The sequence below is a fragment of the Magnolia sinica genome, chromosome 2 (genome assembly GCF_029962835.1).
Source record: "Magnolia sinica isolate HGM2019 chromosome 2, MsV1, whole genome shotgun sequence".
NCBI classification, from domain to species: Eukaryota; Viridiplantae; Streptophyta; class Magnoliopsida; order Magnoliales; family Magnoliaceae; genus Magnolia; species Magnolia sinica.
In genome coordinates, this window is record NC_080574.1 from 21779986 (window position 1) to 21802718 (window position 22733).

The 22733-nt window shown below is 40.9% G+C and overlaps 2 protein-coding genes across 2 annotated transcripts; one reads left to right on the forward strand and one right to left on the reverse strand.

Moving 5' to 3' along the window:
- Positions 1 to 417: 417 nt before the first annotated feature.
- Positions 418 to 13099, reverse strand: LOC131224267 (uncharacterized). The gene is made up of 3 exons (XM_058219802.1): positions 13080 to 13099; positions 1886 to 2041; positions 418 to 1183 (listed from the first exon to the last, which is right to left on the reverse strand). The coding sequence occupies exons 1-3, from the start codon at positions 13097 to 13099 to the stop codon at positions 418 to 420; spliced, it is 942 nt and encodes a 313-aa protein (XP_058075785.1).
- Positions 13100 to 13202: 103 nt separating this feature from the next.
- Positions 13203 to 15212, forward strand: LOC131224278 (amino acid permease 2-like). The gene is made up of 6 exons (XM_058219806.1): positions 13203 to 13275; positions 13501 to 13710; positions 13798 to 13891; positions 13977 to 14191; positions 14315 to 14454; positions 14544 to 15212. Exons 1-6 carry the CDS (start codon positions 13203 to 13205, stop codon positions 15210 to 15212), a joined length of 1401 nt encoding a protein of 466 aa, XP_058075789.1.
- The last annotated feature ends 7521 nt before the right edge of the window (positions 15213 to 22733 follow it).

Genomic DNA, 22733 nt, shown 5'->3' on the forward strand with positions numbered 1-22733 from the left:
GATATGTTGGACTACCAAAAAGTCGACCATCATCGTCGCTTAGTTTGACGTGTCCTCGGCAGTGAGGGGGAGTTGAATGATTCCTTCAGGGAGGATCTATTCGCCTGAAAATCCGATCAGGGGAGTTCATGCGGGCCACAATGTGGACTGTTCGATGCTCATTTTGTCGAATGCCTGAGTGAACAACACATCTGCAGACGATCCTGTGACGACAAGGACTTTGAAAACCTTACGGTTTGCTACGGTGACGGAGATTACCAAGGCATCGTCATGTGGATGATGGATGCCTCGTGCGTCTTCTTCTATGAATGTCACACTATATTTTTCCAGTTTCCTTTCCTTTGAAGGTCGAGCTAAGACCATGATCTCGGATTCAAAGCGACTAATGCTCCTTGCATGAGTTTTTCGAGCATTGTTCTAGTCACCTCCGCCTTTGTGGCCCGCAACGATAGTTTGGATTTCTTCTGTCGGTCGGTTATTACTCAGGCATTTTTCTACAGTCACGGTTCTATCGGCTCCTTGGTCCATGTGCTCGCCAAGATGACCTTTGCGAATGAGTCTTTCAATTTTTCGCTTCAGATTGTAGCAGTCACTCGTATTATGTTTATGATCATGATGGAAATGACAATACTTGTTCCTACTTCGTCGGTTAGGATTGCCTCGCAACTTGTTCGGCCAATTGACGAAGCGTTCACCTTTTATTTCCATATGGACTTGCTCCTGAGGTTTATTGAGCGGGGTGTAAGTGGTGAATTTACTGTCGGGTCGTTTGCTCGACTTGCGCTGGTCCTGAGGGCAATCGTCCTTCCACTTCTTATTGGCATTAGTCGAGTCGGCCTCCTTTTTTGTTGATTCCTTTATCGAGGCATTCTTGTTTTGGGCTGCTTCTTGAAAAATCCTGGATTCATCGGCATTGATATATTTCTGCGACTGGTTCATGAACTCGACCAACGTGGATGGAGGGTTCCTGTCTAGGGAAAAGAGAAAGGGCTTATCTCTGAACCCTTGCATAATAGCATTTAGTGTCGTCTTGTCCGAGTGTTTCGGAACCTGTATGGCTTCAAGGTTGAAGCATTTGATGTAATCCTTGAGGAGTTCTCCAACCTTTTGAACTATGTTGTTCAGATGAGTTGATGCTTTAAGCCTCTTCTTTCCCCCGATGAAGTTCGTAACGAACGCCTCGCTGAGTACGGAGAATGAACTGATGGATCTCGGCTTCAATTGTTTGAACCAAAGTCGGGTAGCATCGACTAGGGTAAGTGAGAAGGCTCAGCACATTATCGCGTCTGAGGCATTGTGCAATTCCATATAGGTCCAAAAGGACTCCATATGTTCTGTTGGGTTGGCCTTTCCAGTGTAAGGCATGATCTAAGGCAGGCAAAACCTGTCTGGTAGTCAAGCCCGCATTATATCAACCATGAATCGGGATTTAGTCTCCTCCATTCCAGAAGGGTTGACTGAATGATTTTACTTTATATCCGCGATCTGCCTCTGCAGGTTTTGAATTTCGGTCTTCCTCGGCTCCTTGCTGTCTGTAGTTTCTTCAGCCAGAGGCCGGTTACGTCTCCTTCGATCTATTTCATGTTGTAGGTTGAATGCTAGTAGTGGGATAGTTCCCGAAACATGAGTCGGTGCCGGTTCAGCCAGGCCCTAATGCTAGCTTGGCTAAGTAGCAGATCGTGGGGCAGAAGGCTGAGGGTTGGTGAACTGCGAGCGCTACTCGACTGTCCTTCCCTTTGGTCAGGCTCCTACACTTGCTGAGGCTGCATTTGCTCCAGCATCTGCCTCATGTAGTTCAGGTCGGTTCTAAGGTCTCCAACTTCTCTTTCCAGAGTATTCTGTCTCCTATTCCCCCCACGATTCCGTTGAGCACGCCTGGTCGAACCAGAGGTTGCCTGGCAGGCTGGGGAGCTCCGGCAGCTCTCTTGTCACTCCGGTTGATCCATGGACCATGGGGCGCGATTTGTTGCCGGCAGGGTCATGATCGAGACCACTTCTGAAGGAGTTTGGGCTTTCTTTCTTCCCCTCACCATGGCAGGTTCTGTTAGCATTTTTGATAGAGCGAAAAATGACTTGCAATGTCAATTCCCACAGATGGCGCTAAATTGTTGATGCAGTTTCTGGCTCACCCCCTTTGCTACTCTCGAACAACTGCATAGGAAGAGGGCAAAGGAGACCCTGGCTAATGCAGGAGACCCTCCAATGCCAAAGTCAGGCTTGGAATCTAGGTCTAACTGTTTGGTAAGGGTTTAAGGGTGAGAATGTGTGCATACCTTTCACCTTTAGGCGTCTCCTATTTATAGAGGAGATATGATCCTGTGGTTTCGGGATCCTTCCCTAGAGGGGATTGATCGTTATCTAAGATGATCCCGAGATTTTAAATCTCCTAGATTTTCGGGATCGGAGGCTATCTTCCGAAGATCTTGGAAGACGGATCTTTAAGATCGAGCCAAGTCCTTGGCTCGGCTTTGAGTCAGACACGGTGGTGAGTGCCTAGTTGGGGACCGGCGTTGCTCGGTTCGACAAATCAGGATTCACCTCACTCGACCGTCGATTGTTTCTGTAGCGTCAGCTATATTTAGAAAGCTCATGCCAGCCTATTCGTGTGCTTGCCATATTATGGTCGACCGATGGTGGCCGACCCTTAATCGGCTGAGGTACGGTCGATCTGTAATCGACCTATTTATTAACCAAAGACTACCTTGTGGCCGACCTAGAAAGTAGGTCGAACTAGGGTTGGGTCAAGGTATGATCGGTTCGTATCTTATCTATAATCGACCCATGGGTTAGGTCGGCATTATGTGGCCACTGAGGGGCTCTTTGAGTGTCCCTAAGGTTGCATCGGTCTCCTTGGAAGCCTCGCCTTTAGGCTCGCTAGACATATGGGCCTCGGTTAGACTTGACGCCTAAGGGATCCGGGCCATGTCAGTAGAATTGATCCATTCCATAAGCTGACTTATCGACGTATCAGTTTTTTCCCCCAACATTTGCCATGGTCTATACTAGAATAGGTATTGTGCAAGCAATAAGAGTAGTTAGTAAATATTCGACAAAGCCAAATAGAGTTTAGTAGATTGTTGTGAAGTGGATCATTCATTACTTGAAAGGTATTTCTGAGATGATTGTGTTATAATGGACAAAATTTAAAGTTGGTTGGGCTCATAGATGTATATTACACTGGAGATTCTGATTAAAAAAAAGATCCAGTGGTACGATTAGTTGGATGTTGAGATTGCAGTTAGTGGTAGCCTTGTCCATTATAAGAGTAGAGTACATATCAGCTACATAAGCATGCAAGGAATGTTTTGTAGGAAAGATATTGTTGAAAAAAAATTAAAAATGAAGTAAAAATTGGTGGTGATTTATTGTGACAATTAAAGCGCATTACACTTGGCTAAGAATTTGATTTTTCATGCTCAAACTAAGAATATCAATATTCAATATCACTTTATTTGTGATGTGATGGAAGATAGACAAACTTATTGCAGAAGATTCATACCAATGACAATGTAACAAATAAAATGATGAAGCCTATTATAAGGGAGGAGTTTGTTTGGTGTAGGACTTCTTTTAGACTTGTTGTTATATACCTAATAATTAGTGACATTTGGACAATTGTTATTGGGAGTGTTTTTGAGCTATTAGAGAAATTAGTCTTTAAATAGGAAAATGTTAAGGAGGTGACTGTATGCCACTAACACGTTTCTTGATAAAAGACGTTTCTCTCTCTCATCCCTTCAAGTGTACGCATGTTCATATGTATCTATGATGTAGTTCAATTTCACTAGGCTTCTTGTTATAGTCTCTCCATTTGTGTAATCTAAATAAGGAGAGCATGTGCAGAGAGTAAATTGTCATTCTTCTGTAGTATTCCTTAATGAAAAGTTCTTTTATAGAGAAAGAGTGTGAGAGAGGTAAGTCTTATATTTCAGTTTCTTTCGTGTCATAATGTCAAAATTTAAAAATAACAAATAGAAATACAAATTAAAAATTAAAAATCTCTTGATTGTAGGGGTGTCAATGGGCCAGGTTTGGGCCTGAAAAATCAAAATTTTGAATAAGGTCAGCTGGCAAGAGTTCAAAATTCTGGCCAAGACTTACCCAAGCTTGACCCATTGACAACCCTACCTGATTGGCGTCAACTTATAATGCTATAACACCGGGGGCATTTTGGGCATGGGCTGACATGATTTTGAGGGTACACAAAGTGTGAAAACGGGTCAGGTCCCGGGTTGTGACGACCATTCAAAATGTGTGGGGTACCGAGTTTTCCTATGGTATAAAGTTTTGCATCAATCGGGCGTCTCATTGGAAAGATCTCAAACGGATTGTGTAGGTAAACATAGGACTTAATTTGATAGCTAGATAGCTGGTCCGTATGGTTTGTAGGTGGTCTAGTCGTGGTTTTAATTGACGGGACATATTTGCATGAAAGTGGGCTAAAGCGTAAGATTCAATGGACGGTTGGGAGTTCTTACAAGCATCATGGTGGGCGCCATCCACTTGTGGATGGGGCTGAAGGCGATCCGCCTTCTTGCAATTCTCGCTTCCAACTTTTACACAAGATATATTCCGCCAACACATCCACCATAGCATCTTGGAAGTACAATTGCTTTCGCATCATTAACTAACAATAGATATATTGTTAGTATAAGGGAATACCCACGCGGCTTAACCCGTAATCATTGAACGTTGGTCATTTGCCCATATAAGAATTTTATTAAGTGGGCCACACATGGTCATCAGCCTTAATTTAACTCTTGGATTATTCACATTAAGTGATTTTGTGAGCCGTCTACTACAGTTGTGATCATTACAGATAGGTTTGGGGCGATATGCCTAAACCGTGGTCATCCCTATACATGGTTATTCAGATGAATATTAAAACCTATGACGTAGAGACTTGAGATAGGAGAAATATGATGAGTAAGCTTCTCCAGCTTTCTTTTTCTATATATATATATATATATATATGTGTGTGTGTGTGTGTGTGTGTGTGTGTGTGTGTTTTAGTCCCTTCACTGACATAAATAAAGAAGCACTAATCTCATCGAAAGGTTTTCATGCATAAATCGAGCATCCTTGGCAGAATTCAACATCGATCGGGAATGTCTTCCTACCAAGTGCTTTACCACAATGTTCATGTTAAATCCACCATGATCACTAGGTGTTTCACCTCACTTTAACAGTAAGGCCCAAAAATCAGCTCAGTCCATCATTCAGGTTAGCCATATGAAGGAAAACATTTGGAATAGAGATGCCCACCCTTAATATTTTACGTCCACTATGATGATTATATAAAATTCACTCCAGCTATTAATGAAAGCTAAAATGTAAGCATTGAGACCAAAAGAAAAAAAAAAAAGAAGAAAGAAAAAAAAAAGGCCCATCCTTTATTCAGGTGAGCTACATGAAAGGAAGTAGTTTAGAGGGTGAGCATTATTGTTTACCTTTGATGGCTCACCTGAATCACAGATATGACTGATTTTTGAGCCATAAGGTTAAAATGGGGTGCGCACCATATAATTTGGGTGAATTTCACTTGGCATTGCTGTGAGGACCACCAATCGATGAAGTCAAGATCACCCTGCAATTCTATACTAATGTAATCCATGGGAATCAATGGTAACGAAAGAATCACGCCTAAAGCAAAATGCGTGATGTGGTAATTGGAATCCATTTTACCACAACCGTACGTTACGCATTTACATTTTGCCTTGACTCTAATCAATGCCTTTATAGTATTATCTATTTATTAATTAATAAAAGAGAGAACATTCAAACTTCAAAGCCATGAGAAGCATAGAAGAATATATCCCATTTTATTTGTTAGACGGTAAGGATTTGCTTTTAACGAGAAAGGGACGATTATGAGTGCTCTTTACCTATGTGTGGTTTCCTCATAAACAGCTGCGACTAAGGACATAATTCATTTTTTTGGTATAAGAGAAATCAAAATATGAAAAGATAGAATTCCTTTTCAGTATAAAGAGAAAAACAACGGTTGCGGGTGAGTGGGGCACAGTTGCCAGCACTCCACACGTACGAAGGACTTTAAACGTTCATGGGTTGGGCCCAATCATACGGTGCCATGATCCAACAGATCAGCTGGTGTGGCACACATTTGTAGACTTGGACGCAGACAATCCACTGTCATTTTCAAGTACGCATTTTCTTTTACATGTTTACCCACCTAATGGACGAACGGCCCTGATTTTCAGTCTGAAATGCATATTGGTCAGATTTTGACCTTGCACACATGGCCCACTAACATTAGAACACGTGTGCCCAAGAGCAGGATCTTATCCCACTAGCCTTTAGCAGTTGTTTTTATTCTAAATAGAAATCAGAACCCACGACCGGTTGAAAGTTAGCTTTTAGAATACGCATGACCCACCTCGGAAGCCGATTGGCTGGTGTAGCACACACCAGCGATATAGCTGATGTGGGTACGTGTCAAGCGAAGACGACCGCTAACGCTCCTCGAGCTCCGACTTGTACGAACGGTTCAAAGGATATCAAAGTTACCTGGGCCCCTCAATGATGTATTTATCATATCTACACCGTTCATTTATTTTCCAAGATCATTTTAGAGCATGAGACAAAAAATGAATCATATCTGAAGCTCAATTGGACCACACCACAAACAGCAGCAGAATAGTGATATTCACCGTTAAAACATTCGTAGGCGCACCATAACGTTTATCTTCCATCCGATCCATTCATAAAGTTACAAAGACCTGGATGAAGAGGAAAACCAAATATTATATTGATCCAAAATTTCTATGACCCCAAAAGGGTCTCAATGGTAGACGTACAATCCCCACTGCTTCTTCAAGTGTAGTCCACTTAAGACGAGCCCGCAAAATGGATGGATGGTTTGGATATAACACATAACTCATTATCAGACCCACGGAACTTGCTAACGTCAATACACCAGCTATGTTGCTGGTGTGTGGTCCACCAGCCAATCCGCTTCCGTCTGCCTCATGCAACCGGTCAGAGGTGGGCGCGGTTTAGACACTGACAAGGTCAGCAGCCAAATCGCTACTGAAGTGGTGTCACCAGATTCTGTGAACCCCACCACGATGCATGTGCTGTACCCACACCGTTCATCCATTTGGAGAGATCTTTTTATAGTAGGAGAAAAGAAATGAGATACATCTAAAGTTCAAGTGAACCCCGCAATAAAAAACAGTGGGAACAGTGACATCCACCATTCAAACTTCTCAAGGGCTACCGAAGTTTCCGATGAAGCTGGTATTTTTGTTTTCACTTCATTTATTTCTATGTTAACTTATGAATAGGATTGATCAAAAAAATATATCATGGTGGGCCCTATAAATGTTTCAACGGAGGGTGTGACTGATCCCACGGTTTTCTGTAGTGGGTCCACTTGAACTTTAGAACTATCTCGTTCTTTTTCTCATTCCATAAAATTATCTCTAAAACTGGTTTGACTCTATGAATACAACCCATGCATCATGGTGGGTCTAAAGAGTTTGTTGATGTCACTTCAGTAGCGACTGACCTAGTCCGTATGTAATTGGCGTCCATCAGAGATGTACTGCAGGCGATCCGCAACGATTGCTGGTTAAGCCACGTTTACATTCCTTTGTACCTGGTGGAAAATACTGGACGTGGACTGTATATATATATATATATATATATATATATATGTATATATATATATATATATATATATGTTGTGTGTGTTTTCTCACACACGTTTACCTATTTTTCTAAAACAAGGGGGATTTAAATGTACGGGTTGACCTATCATAAGATAACAATGATGATTAAATGCCCACTGTTAAAAACTTACTAAGGCTCATTGTAATGTTTATTTGTCATATAACCAAGTCATATATACCTCAATGAAGAGAAAACACAAATATCAACTCAAAATAAAACTTTTGTGGCTCCTAGCAAGTTTTTAGTGGTGAATATTATTAAATCACCCTCTCTTGTAGTGTGGTTCATATCAAATTTGTATCTACCTTATTCTTGGGTTCACACTATAAAATAGTCTTAAAAAATGGGTGGAAGGCACATATAGGGAAAAGGGATTGGTTATTTCCCCTACCATTAGCCAATGGCTGGTGGTTGATGTTCTATGGGCCCTACCATGATTTGTGTTTCAACCGTAACTAAATTAAAATATGGAGATGGTAAATTTTAAAACTTTGCGATGGTTTTCAACCTTCCCTGATTATTTGCGATGCCCTATTTAGCCACGGTTGAAAACCATTCTTAAACCATTAATAGGAATTTTGGTGTAGTGTATGTGATTCAAGTAGAATATATGATTGAAAATAGTATGTAGGAGCATCCCTCTCCCAACTATTTATATTCACATGGCCAACTTTAATCATGGACGAGGCTTATTTTTGAGTTCTACAATTAAAATAAGATGAAGCACCTGCTGATATGGGTGGATTTCACTTAAACATCACACTAAGGCTCACCAATTCATAATGTCAATTTTTTTGTCATTTTCATGCAAAACTCTCCTTTCACTAAACTCAACAATGCCTTAAAAATTCTTAAACATGGACTATAGTGATGTTTATGTAAAATCCATCCTTTCACTAAACCCACCCATGCCTTAAAAATTCCTAAACATCGATGTAGAGAGGGTCGAGGACAGTTTCATGGCCAAGACGGATCAAAAAAGGTCCAATCGAAGGCACAAGTGATTCAGACCGTCGGACCTTAAATCAGGTGTATTTCGTAATCCGAAATAAGTTATCAGACGTAAAATATATGATTTTGGAGTAGAACAAGCTAATTTAGCCACCCAACCCGACATAACGCAAGCCGGATTTGTGAAATACCACCAGATCGACGATCGTTTTCCTATTTTAATTCCATTTTTAATATAAATAGTAAGTTTTAGTTTGATTATAACTCTTTATCCATTGGGCTTTAGGAGTTGCGCCCAACGCAAAAAGAGCTTAGAATAATTAGGAGAACAGCTTGGTGAAGCCAAATAGGACACTTACTATTTTTGGCCGAGAACCTTGCGCACTAGTAGACATCACGACCATCTATAAATAGTAAGTTTATTATTTTATAGTAACTTGCGAATTCTAAGAGTTTTAGTTATAGTTTGATTTTGATTTCCCTCCCATTGGTTGGTATGTATCCTTATTTAAAGGGTTGTGAACTCATTTATTTTTTACATCAATTAATTTACGTATTTATTATAATTTATTTTTATTTTCTTGTTTTCTTTTCTCATGGATTCGAGAAGTCTCTGTGAGGAGTCCAAAGAAGTTCCATAAATTCGGAACAGTTATCCTCCTGAGGAAGACGGTGCTCGACCTCATGTCCTCCCCTGTGTTAAACATGGACCACAATGATGTTAATGTAAAATCCATTCTTTCACTAAACCCATTCATACCTTAAAAATTCATAAACATGGACCACAATGATGTTTACTTAAAATCCATCCCAACACCAGGTGCATATCACTTCATTTTAGCCACCGGGCCAAACATCAACTCACTTTTTTTATTCAGATGGGCCATACGAAGGAAAGCAGTAACACTCACCCTCTAAACTGTTTCCTTTAATGTGACCCACTTATATTAAAGGTGTGCCTGATTTTATTTTATTTTATCTTGCTGTCCCATTTTAGCTTTGCATCCAACGGTTGGAGTGAATTTCATATAATCATTATAGTGGGCCCTAAAAAAAGAATGGGAGTCTTCCTCCCACTTATTTCCCTATGTATGGCCCACTAGAATCACGGACAAGGCTTATTTTTGGGTGATATGACCATAATGAGGTGGCACATCACGTGATGGGGATGGATTTCACTTAAGCATCCTTGAGGGCCCCACCAATTGTTGTAGTCAAGCCCACCGTGTAATTTTATGCTGACATAATTCATGGAATCAATGGTGATGAAATAATTAATAGAATCACACCAATAGCCGAGAGAAGCAAAATGCATGAGTGGTAATGCGAATCCATTTTACCAACATAGTACGTCTTTTCATATTCATTTACTTTTTGGCTTTAGTCTAACCAATGTCTTGAGAGCATTATCTATTTATTAATTCATGAAAGAGAGAACATTCAAATTTTGAAGTCGTGGAGAGAACGGAAGAATATATCCCATGGTGATGAAAGAATTAATAGAATCACACCAATAGCCGAGAGAAGTAAAATGCAAGAGTGGTAATGCGAATCCATTTTACCAACGCCGAGCGTCTTTTCAAATTCATTTACTTTTTAGCTTGAGTCTAACCAATGTCTTGAGAGCAGTATCTATTTGATGAAAGAATTAATAGCATCACGCCAATAGCCAAGAGAAGCAAAAAGCATGAGTGGTAATGCGAATCCATTTTACCACCACCGTACCTCTTTTTAAATTCATTTACTTTCGTCTTGAGAGCATTATATATTTATTAATTCATGAAGGAGAGAACATTCAAATTTCGAGGTCCCGGAGAAAAGCAATGGTTGCGAGTGAGCGGGACACAGTTGCCAGCACTCCACACGTATGAAAGACCTTAGACATTCATGAGATGGTCCCAATCACATGGTGCCATGATCCAATAGATCAGCTGGTGTGGCACACATTTGTAGACTTGGATGCAGACAATCCACTATTATTTTCAACCATGTATTTTCTGTTACACGTTTGCCCACCTAATGGACGAACGGTCCTGATATTCGGGCTGAAATATACGCTATGGTGTAGCCGAGATCTTGACTCTGCACACGTGCCCCACTAGCACCATAACACGTGTGCCCAAGAATAAGATTCTGGTGGACGTGGATTGCTTCTGATAGGAAGCTTAGGTGGGCTCACTATGATGTTTGTCCAAAATTAACCCTCTATTTATATTCCATTCATACCATTGGTAAAGTTATTCCTACCGATGAAACAAAAGTATTACCTTGATCCAAAAATCTGTGGTCCCATAAATGTTTTAACGATGGATATTTAATTTCACTATTTCCTATATATCATACAGCAACTTGAATTATCTACCTCATATTTTGGACATGTCCTTGACATGGTCTGACAAATTAGATGGGTGGGTGGATTCCTAACAAACATCGGTGTGGGCCACACCGCAGGAAATTCCACTTGCAGGTTGTGGCAGGCTATCTTAGGTGGGGCCACCATGAACTTTATGAGAAATCCACCATATTCATCTCTTTATTTTTTGGATCATTTTAGGTCGTGGGCCAAAAATGAGCCGCATCCAATACTCAAATGTGCCAAAAGCCCAAGGATTGAGTGTCCCTAGTGAAAATATTCATGAGGCCACAGAAGTTTTGAATAAGGTTAATAAATTTTTTTTTTCAGTTCATCTAAGTAGGAATGACATTACCAATAGTATGGAAGGCACATAAACATCACTATCCACCTAGGGAGGCTTCATGTGTAGAAATTTCCCTTCCTATCTTTTCCTTTAGTGCAGCCCATTTGAGTCTTGGATACTTCTCATGTCTCATATCTTAAAATGAGCTCACAAAACAGGTGAATGGAGTACATTTCCAACAAACTTTGGCCTGACCTAGGTTTCCAGCACAGGAACTTCGTGCAAAAGGGTGTTGCAGGAAATCCGCGTCCATTGTTTTTATACTAACGAGCAATCAAATCTCACAACGGGTTAGTAAGTTAGCTTAGCACACAACCGGACTGAGGTGTCGCAAGCGATAAGTGCTGATGGAATTACCAACGAACAACTATTCAAGCCACGTGTACATTTCCTTGTACCTGATGGAAAATGCTATCTATTATTAGTATCTTTGCATCTGATGGAAAATGCTATCGATTATTAGTAAATGAAGAGAAAACAACCTAACTTTAAAGAAGATACTCGGCGGTTGGAAGGATCTTAGGAATAGATCTTATGCAACTGTTGCCGTGAGAAAAGCAAGAAGGTGGATTGCCTACAACTCCCCGCCACCACATTTGTTTATATTCCATCCAAACCGTTCATAAGCCCATTCTCATTGGCATGAACTAAAAACACACAAAATATTATCCAGATGATGGCCCCAGGAATGTTTGAACGGTGGACGTTCAATCCCCACTTTTTCCTGTTATGTATCCCACTTAAGTTTTGGATCTGCCACGTCCTAAAATCATCTGATAAAAACAGATTGACGGAGTGGATTTCTCACAAACATCACGGTGAGTTCCACATGGCTTCCAACTGCGGTCGGCGTCGTCAGCAATCCACCTTCATGCGTTTCTCCGTCGCGACCTTTAGATGAGGTCCTATTCCTTAAGATCGACTCCTTCAGTGCTTCCGACCTAGTATAGTGGAATTTCGATTGCTTTCTCTTCATTAACTAATAATAGATTTATTCTCCATCAAGTTGAAGGGATAGTACACGTGGCTTAACCAGCCATCGTTGAACGTTGGTCACTTCATGAACGCAGATCGAGGTGGGCCTCATGGTCAATGTCGAACCCACTTGTCTGGATCGCAGCTAATCCGCATCCCGGTCATTCCATGAAATCCGATTGCTTGCGCTAAGATAACTTACAACAGGTTGTGATATCTGATATAATAAAAACAAGCAGGCACGTGAGACAGGCTGCATTTAAGTTAGCCAACAACCCATAAAAAGATATATAACTCCAATCTTTCAAGGAAACAAAAAAACAAAAACCAAATGCTTTAGGGCTACGGAGGGAACCTATTCACTGCCTATACATAGGAGATGAGGATTACAAGACTATCCACACCCATCACTAGTCCTTGCACCTCTCTCTTTCTCTGTCACAATCTACTGTGGTTGGGAGAAATGGTGAGGGAAGGAGAGATGGAACTCAAAATAGAAAAGGTAAGAGATCAACTGCTGTTTGATTTGTGCTTTTCTAATAATAGTATAGGGTTAGGTTCTAGGGAAGGTTTCAATATGGGTGTTCAATCAAAAATGTTTCTTGTGACATGACCTACTTGAGTTTCCCGATTTACCTCATTTTCGGACTGATGTCTTAACATGAGCTGGTGAAACTGATGGACAGAGAGGATGTCACATGAACATGGTGATGCGGTTAGGGCTACCACCGCGGACCACTCCCTATTGGTGGGGCTTACCGGAACGTCGTGACCCCCATTTGGGTATAGGATCATGTCTAATAGGGATTAGGTTTGGCTGGTATCTCTCTCTCATTTCTCACATATGGTTTTGTATTCTTCTCTGTTTGGTGGCTTCTTAAGATGGATGAGGATGAAGTGCAGATACAACGTCCTTCCCAATGCTCCAAAGACAATGGCCACATCGAAAGAACAGGTGGTCTTCATCAATTCAACTTCTGTGATTCTCTTTTACTCAGAACTAGTCTTTGGTTTGTTTCAAGTACTAGTGCTACTTACAATTAGCACCTGAGACTTGTTTTCCATGCTACCCAAATTCCAATTTGGGTTGCTACCAACAACGGTTTACAAGTTTATAAAAATCATTATCCATAGTTTTGGTAAATGGCATTGATAGAATTGAAATTTTCCTTGGTTGTAGGAGATGTTTGGACTACAAGTGCCAGGGTAATCGGGGTTTCGATTGGTCCTGCAGTGCCGTTCCTGGCATGGGCCATTGCACAGCTGGGATGGATAGTAGGGCCGGCTCTCATGTTCCTGTTCTCCTTTGTGTTCTGCTACACTGCCACCCTCCTCGCTGATTGCTACCAGTTGAACCAAAGCTACAATAATGCTGTTCGGGCCAACCTTGGTAATGATACTGCTTTCGTAACAGAATTTATCAATCGAAAACAGAAAAAATGGGAGAAAAATAACTGACCAATGTTGAATATTTCAGGTGAAGTCAAGGCTAAGATATGTCGTGTGTTTGAATTCCTCTATCCGCTTGGCATGGCCATTGTTGCCATGATCACAGCGTCGATTAGCATGATGTATGTCCACCAATCATGGCCCACTCTATTTATCCAATTCTCAGTTTTCTTGTCCCTTCATTGACATTCTGTTCCTTCCCATCAGGGCAATCAAACGGTCCGACTGCTTCCACGAGAGTGGAGAGAAGAACCCGTGCCACATGTCGAGCAATCTTTACATGATCATGCTCGGCGTCTCCGAGATCATCTTCTCTCAAATTCCCAATTTCGAGAAGAATCGTTGGGTCCGCTATATCACACCCATCATGTCCTTTATCTACTTATCTGTCGGCCTATGTCTCGGAGTAGCCCAGGTCGCAGGTTTGGATCTATTCTCTTTTGGAATTCTGCAAACTAGAAGTGAAACAAACAGAATTACAATTCCAATAAAAAAGAATTGTAATATCTTATTCAATTCAATTTCCAAATTTGCTTTATTTTCAGCGAGGAGGAGCTTCAAAGGCAGCCTGACTGGAATAAGCATCGGCACAGTCACACAAACTCGAAAGATCTGGAGAAGCTTCCAAGCTGTCGGTGACATTGCAGCCTCCTACTCTCATCTGCCAATCCTCAACACGATACAGGTAATAATAGAAACATCATAAATGCCAATCATCTAATGCAATCTAACCCAAATGCCAATTCACTCAAAATGGGGTTCCAATCTTGACAGAACACAATCAAATCCCCACCTTCAGAGGCCAAAACCATGAAGAAGGCCACCCTCCTCAGCCTCACCATCACAACAGCCTACAAAACTCTCTGCTTCTGCATTGTCTATGCCACGTTCGGCGACTGCACTCCCACCACCCTCCTCGCCGGCTTTGGCTTCTACAACCCCTTCTGGCTGCTCGACTTCGGCAACATGGCAATCATCATCCACCTCGCCAGCGTCTACCAGCTCTGCTGCCGGCCCTTGTTTGCATTCGTCGAGAAGTGGGCCATTCAAAGATGGCCCAACAGTGAATTTACCACAAGGGAGATCCCAGTCCCGATCCCCGGCTTCTGCACCTACAAACTCAATCTCTTCCGTCTGGTGTGGCGGTCCATCTTCGTCGTGGCCACTACCGTCATCTCCATGATCTTCCCATTCTCCAATGATGTAGCTGGAATGGTCGGTGGGCTAGGGTTTTGGCCACTTACCGTCTACTTCCCAGTAGAGATTTACATTGTACAGATGAAGATACCCAAGTGGAGTGTCGAGTGGGTGTGTCTCCAAATCCTCAGCTTGGCCTGCCTCATCTTCTCGGTGGCCGCTTTGGTGGGGTCCATTGCTGGCATGGTCTTTGATCTGAAGCCGTATCCACCGTTCAAGATCATCCGTTACGACCCCTTTGCCTAGCCATTCCACTTCTGGTCTTCAAAGCCAACGGTAGATAATATATAGTGGTCATGTACAAGATTGACAACCATCTATTATGGCCCACAATCACGATGGTTCATGATTCTATGTTATCCTCCTCTCAAGTGGACGGCGGAGAGAGGTCTGACCCTTTCCATCGTCGACGAGATAGCTGCCCCGACAATTTACGACCGAGTTGCCTACTGATTCGGTGGTCTAACTATGTGGGGCCAACCGTCATGTATATGTTTTATCCACGCTGTACATCCGTTTTGCCAGCTCATTTTAGGCCTAGAGCCCAAAAATGAGTCAGATCAAAAGCTCAAGTGGGCCACACCTCAAGAAACGGTTGGATAATGACGCACACCATTGAAACGTTCCTAGGGCCACCATGTTGTTTATTTGCCATCCAATCCATATTTATAAAGTGATTTAAACCAGGATGAATGGAAAATTCAAATATCAAGTGGATCCAAAATTTGAGCTGTAAAAACGGATGAACATAAAGGATAAAACAAATAAATCACAGTGGTCCTATAAAGCTTAGGACCCTGGGGCTGCATGCAATCGGTGTCCATCCAAGTGGACCATCTAAATATTCTTTCTTTAAAATAAGTACGGTCTATTTAGTATGTGGACCAGGATGTTAGAAATGTATCTAAGCAGGCCATCAAGAAATATTCTTGCGTCAAAATAAGTAGGGAATTCATTCAACACTTAAGCTTCGGATCTGCTTCATTCTAGAAGCGTTGGCCACGTAAGAATGCTTCACCCAAGATTTTTCACCCGTTCCTTAAAGTGTGGTCCACTTGATGAGCCAACAAACTTGATTACTAAGGGGGGCATCTACACAGTGGTACCCATCCACTGAATGGATTAGATCAAGTACCAACTGCCTGCTGGAGCATGTGTGGCATAGTTATATCCACACTGTCCATCCACTTTATGGATTAGATCAAGTACCAACCGCCTGCTGGAGCATTTGTGGCATAGTTATATCCACACTGTCCATCCACTTTAGTGCATGGGCTCAAAATTGAGGCAAATCCAAAGCTGAAGTGGACAACAACATAGAAAGTAGTGGGGACATGACACCCACACTGAAACCTTCCTATGTCCCACCATGATGTTTATTTGTCATTCTACATGTTCATAAGGTCATATAGATGAAAGGAGAATACAAATATCAGCTTATCCAAAACATCTCTGTACTCCTAGAGAAGTTTTCGATGATAGGCATTCAATCCCCACTACCTTTTGTGTAGTCCACTTATGCTTTGGATCTAATTCATTTTTTGCCCATGCTCTAAAATTATCTTTAAGATGGATGGACAGTCTGAACACATACATCATTGACACACCGGTAAAACTTGGTGATATCAACACAACACCGAGGGCGGTTTGTGTGGTGTGTGGCACACCAGGCAATCCGCTTCCATCAGCATTATGGAAACTAAATATTATGTTTCTACTTAATTGAGTAGGTTTACCTACTTAATTAATTTTGAGTTACTTAATATAAGTGATTAGTAGTTGTTGATGGGAGATTAATTACATGCTTTGAAGTGGGTTGTCTATTATGTAAGGCCGGCTTTGGATGTGAGTCATTCATCATTAGGGGCCGACCTTTGATTTAAACTGTCTTCATGTGAGGCCCACTATAATATGAATCATTCATAATGTGGAGTCATCATCAATGTTATTGTCCATCACGTGAGGCCCACTTTGGATGTCGATTGACCATTTATCATTAGGGGCCGACCTTTAATATAGACCATCCATTACGTGGGGCCTACCTTGATGGGGGTCATCCATCATGTAGGGCCCACCTTCAATGTCTACTATCCATTTTGTGGAGCCCACCATTGATGTGGATTGTCCCCACCTTCAATGTGAGTTTTTTTTATTATGTTGGGCTCACCTTCGATGTGAGTCATTCATCATTAGGGGTCAACCACCTATTTTATAGGGCCCAACTCGATATGGAACATTCATCATATGGACTTATCAATGTTAATTTTTCATCATGTGTAGTTCACCTTTAATGTCCATTGCTCATCATGTGGTGCTCACCTTCCCGTCCATTATGTAGGCCACACTCATGTGGGTTGTCCATCATACAAGGGCACTTTTGATATGAATTGCTCATTTTATGAGCATAAATAAAAGAGAGAAAACAAGAGTAAAAAGTCAAAAAAACAAGATTTTTTTTTTTTTTTCCTGATACCTATAAACAACTTTAAGATGATAAGTTACCTTTAAAATGATAGTTACAAAATTAAACTTAAAAAATATTTTTTTTCAGGTAGAAAATTGTTACTTATGAGATGGTACTCAAATGGGCACTTAATTAATTTTAATGAGTAAAAGCTTTAATTCATTCGTTGGATGTTTGAGTCATCTAGCTCTACCAGCGTGACTTTGACAGTACCATATCTTGAGATGGTTGGTGCTACGGGACATAAAAATTGTACAGATGAAATTTTTTATTTAATTTAGTGGGTTTATCACAATTATTATTGCTATTATAAGATATGTACTAATTTGAGGTATTCAATATGATTTAATGAAATTCAAGTCCTATGAATATAACACAATTCCGATGTATTTCAATTATAGCCTACTCAATACAATTAAGGGTTCCAATTACACTTTGTTTGAATATAATTATGAATTGGATTTTATCTCCAATTATAAGTTTCCAAATAAGCTTTAAAAGAACCATTAAAAGATAATGAAACTAATGGAAGGTGATTTTTTTTTTTTAATATTATTAAATCACAACCAATTTAAATGCTTAGGTATAGAAGAAATCATAAATTCAAATGACATCAAAAGTTATTGATAATTTCATAAAAATAAGATATATGAAATGAAATAAGTTTTGGAAAAAATCAAAACAACAAAAGCTATTATTAAAGTAAATGGCATACCATTAATTTTAAGTGTATATACAAGAGATGCTGAGTCATTGGCTGATGAAGTTGTTCAATAGAATTTTAAAAACTAAAAAAGGAACCAATGAGTATTTAAAAAGCCATACTATCTATTGTGGGGTTAGACTTATGAATCATACTGTAAAACTATACTAGGGCCCACGATAAATGTGAGAATATGTGTGTGGTTTGGGGTCGAGCTCATGGGAACTTCCCATGAGGTCGAGCTGTGTGGGTCCCACCGTGATGCATATCGAACATCTACCCCATCAATCAAATGCACCATTCCATGGTGTGCCTAGGGCTTAAAAATCAAGTCAATCCGTGACTTGTGTGGGCCACACCACATACGGAAGTTGAGAGGGGCTACCCTCCATTAAAACATTCATAATCACTTGTTGGGCCTACCCACCGAGATGTTGTTCACAAATCGAGCCCATCCATTATGTGTGTCCCACTTGGATGAGAGGTCGGTCCAAGTTTCAAATGCATCCAAATTTCAGGTGGGCCCTGCCAAGTGCTTTTATATGTTTTAAGCATGTCTTCACATGATTTTAGATGGTATGGCCCACCTGAGTTCAGTATACAGCTGGTTTTTGAGATATCCCATAATTTAAAGGGGTCTCATCAAATGCACAGTGTTGATGTTTGACACACATCATAGTGGGGCCCACACAGTTCGAAGTCATGGGAAGTTCCCATGAACCCGACCGCATAGAACATTTTCCATATATATAGCTTATTGTTTATATATATATATATAAACAATAAACTTAATTTCATTCCTAAAAAGTCTACCATGAAACTATTTTTCCCACTTAGACAACATATGGAAAATAGCTTATTGATAAATCGAGATCATTTTTGCACGAAGCAACCCTCTTGGTGGGCCAGCCTCGGATCACTTGTTGGGGTATAGATAGACTCATGCACCGAAAAAGAAAAAGGGAGCATTTGGCCAGACATTTCCTGTCTCGTCTTCGGTAAGCTTTTTACCTGTGCACTCAAAGGAAAAAACGAGTGGCCTTTTACTATACACCGAAAGGAAAAGGCAAGTGGTCCAGAAGCTTTTAACTGTAAGATAAAGCGAGTATTCGGACAGACACTTCCTGTATCTCCGGAGAAAAGCTTTTAGCTGTGCCAATGGACCATACCTCTGCACCCGGAAGTTGTATGCATAGAATGCGTGTAACTCAAATCCATCCGTCCAAATATTGGCCCAATAATAGATGGTCTATATAAACCAAAAATCACACGGATTTCCTGTCCTAAATGGCCCACTCTTGGGCACTTGTGGACAGTTGAAGTGAAAATCATTTAGAGCTTTGAATTTAACAAACGTCTACTAAGAAATTATAATAATATAATTAAATCCTATTTTGGATTTATCACCTATACACAGCGTGCACCACATTTTGAATGCCTTGAGATAAGTTAGAGATATGGCACATGGTTAATCTTTGAGTGCATGAGCATGATCCAGCAAATCTATCAGAGTATAAAAAACTCCGCATCTTCCCGCGCAGTCGGTCGTTGGCTGGCCTTTCAGTTTCGGCCAACCGCCTGCAATGATACGTAGGAGTGATTTCTTGCCTCTATCGCGATTCAGGTTTCAGCGTATGACTTCGCTGCAACTGGAGCTCACATGATGAATGGTCAGATGATCAGAACCGTTTGTGTTGTGTAATATCTGTTATAACGACCACCATATGAAATTTATCGTGAATGGATGATTTTAGCCATCTCTATCTGTAGATGAATTTAGAACAATTGAAATAAACATTTTCAATCACTCACGTTCAACTCTAAAGATCGAAGGTTAGGATCATTAAAGAAGCGTTATTATTGGTGAATCGGCTATATGTAGTAGAAAATAGAATATATACCGTTCAAATGATCGGACCATTTCAACATGTGGGCCATGGTGAAATGCGACACACACTGGATCCTATGTTGCGACTGATGACAAACGAACTCGAGATGAAGTTTCCTTGCCAACGAATTAGGGGTGTAACCCAGCCGAACCGGCAGCTCGACTCGACTTGGTCACCAGGCAGACCCGGGTCGAACTTAGCTTGGCTCAGTGATCAAGCGGCTCGGTCAGCAGATTGGACCAGTTTGAGTCGAGTTCAAGCTCGATCTTTTGAGCCGAGTTCATGCTCCAGCTTTCGAGCCGAGTTCACGTTTTCGACGAGCAAAGAGAGAGGTAGTAGGGAGCTAGTCGGGCGAGACGATTGGATGAGCAGAGAGAGAGAGAGGTAGCAGGGAGTGGAGCTGGTCGAGCAGGACAACTAGAAGAGCAGAGAGAGGGAGGCGGCAGGGAGTTGGTCGGGCGGGATGACTGGACGAGCAAAAAGAGATAGGGAGAGAGAGAGGAGGCAACAAGGAACTGGTCGGACGGGACGACTGGACAAGCAGAGAGGGAGAGAGAGGGAGGGAGAGCAGGGAGCTAGTCGGGCGAGACGACTAAACGAGCAGAGAGAGAGGGAGGTAGGGAGTTGGTTGCATTGTTTTTTCAAATAAAAGAGGGAAATGGAAAGGGGGTAGATACTAGGGTTTTTTTAAACTTTTCACACCTAGCTAACCGAGTCGAGCTGGGTTCAAGCTACATATCGAACCGAGTCAAGTCGAACTGAGGCCAGCTCGAACTTGGCTTGAACTCATTTTCAAGCTGTAAAAATTGGCTCAACTCAGATCGAACTCAACTTTGAACCAAGACGATTCGAGCTTTTTTGAGCCAAGTCGAGTGAGCTAACCAAGCTAGCTCGGTTTGTGTACAACCCTACCAACGATGTTGCATAAGTTGTAAGATTTGGGACATTCATTAGTTGTCTCCCACCGTCAAAATACCATGGCAAAAAAAATAAATTAGAGAGACTAAGGGCCCATTTCAAAGCATGGATTTAGAACCCTTGGATTTGAAATCTTCATATTATGTTTGGCTTTGGATTGGGAATCAACTTTAATTCAAAATTAGCTATGCATGATACATTTTCCAGGCTTGAATTTAATTATTAATTAAATCAACTTTAACGTCTTTAATTAGTGAAGGGACGTAATGTTTGGTATAATGGTTGTAATAAGCTTGTTGAAATATATACTTTGTCCGAAAATGATAAAATTTCAAGTCTTGAATGGGCCACAAGCACAAAATCATATCCAGAGTGACTAACTAACGACTTTTAACCATTGATTTACATGGACAATGTTTGGACGGTGCTAATCATCATATTAAAGTAATTAGAGTGATGCAATTGATAATTTAATCATTTTAGGAATCATTAGCGGGTCATGTGCCCATTAGAATAATAGTCCAATGACATACATGTTACACATGCAACTATTGGAAGGATCTTATATGGATTTGAAACCCCCAGTTACTTTATGGTGCCAAACAACCAGTAGATTAGAAATCCCATCAAATCTTCCCAAATCCATGGTGCCAAACGACCCTAAACGAGCCCATTGCATACGCGACGTCCATTTTGGTCGTGCATATGCTACTAATCCGACGAATAAGCCCCCCTGAAACTCGGACGATGGTATGATCACGTATGAATCGATCTGATTAACGACTCCCATCCCTAAAGCATGCGCCAAGTCTCACACGAACCGCCCTAAACCTCTCTATCTGCGAGTATCTGCATTCCAGGGAGGTGGATTTTCTTGCTTGTTTTGAATTCGGAAATTTTGATTTTGATTTTCGTTTGATTCTGGACGTGGATTTTTGGTACGTTTGGCGGGTAATTGAGTTTTGTTTGGTTATTCAAGTTTTGATTAGGGAGGTTCACGTCTTCTAGAGACACATCAACTCTAGTTACACCATTCAGCTTGTGGGAGCCACTATTGTAGTAAGGTCATCATCCAAAGATTTGTTGACATCTGACCGTTGACTGCTTTCTATTTTGGCCGTCGATAGGTGTAATTTTCAGTTTACCGACCATGTAAATTAGACCCATAATTTGGACGGTTTGATCTAGTAATCTTACGCCACGTGTACAATTTCGCAAGAAGGAATGGGAAGAGTGCTTGAACGGTATCTTTACGTAAATAGCCTAGCACAGGGCATATTTGCGGCCTTTTTTCTAAATTGTGGCAATGATTCCTCTACTCTAAATATGGTTTACATTTACATCAATCTAGACCGTCCAAATCATGGACGACATTGTGAATGGAACAACATAGCCTGCAAATCCACTAAGCAGATAATCTTGCCGGCTGGATATGGATTGCTTAGCATTTTTTTCTTTCACCGTCCCAAGGCAATTGGATGGTAGGGGAGTATTGCTTTTCAATTCCAAAATTAGTAGGCACATTGTTTTGGCCACCTGACTCTTAGATTTTTTATTTTTTATTTTTAATTATTTTTTCTAATTTTAATCAAATTGTATATTTTAGTAGGCTTATTATAATATTACGTCAACTATAACGTATGTACATTAATTTGAGGTATTTAGTATGATTTACCCAAAAAAATTTAAGTTTCTATGAATTTAATATAAAATTACAATGCAATAAAATATTTGGCAAATAGATATTTGGATTCTAATGTATTTCAATTACTGGCAATTAAACACAACTTAGG

Bases quoted from the DNA above. Each gene is read 5' to 3' on its own strand.
- LOC131224267 (XM_058219802.1), bottom strand. From the start codon at position 13,099: ATGGGGGTCACGACGTTCCG. The intron at 2,042-13,079 runs GTAAGCCCCACC...AAATGCTAACAG, and splicing joins ATGGGGGTCACGACGTTCCG to AACCTGCCATGGTGAGGGGA. The intron at 1,184-1,885 runs GTTCGACCAGGC...CTCCGTACTCAG, and splicing joins AGCCTGCCAGGCAACCTCTG to CGAGGCGTTCGTTACGAACT.
- LOC131224278 (XM_058219806.1), top strand. From the start codon at position 13,203: ATGGATGAGGATGAAGTGCAGATACAACGTCCTTCCCAATGCTCCAAA. The intron at 13,711-13,797 runs GTAATGATACTG...TGAATATTTCAG, and splicing joins TGCTGTTCGGGCCAACCTTG to GTGAAGTCAAGGCTAAGATA. The intron at 14,455-14,543 runs GTAATAATAGAA...CAATCTTGACAG, and splicing joins CAATCCTCAACACGATACAG to AACACAATCAAATCCCCACC.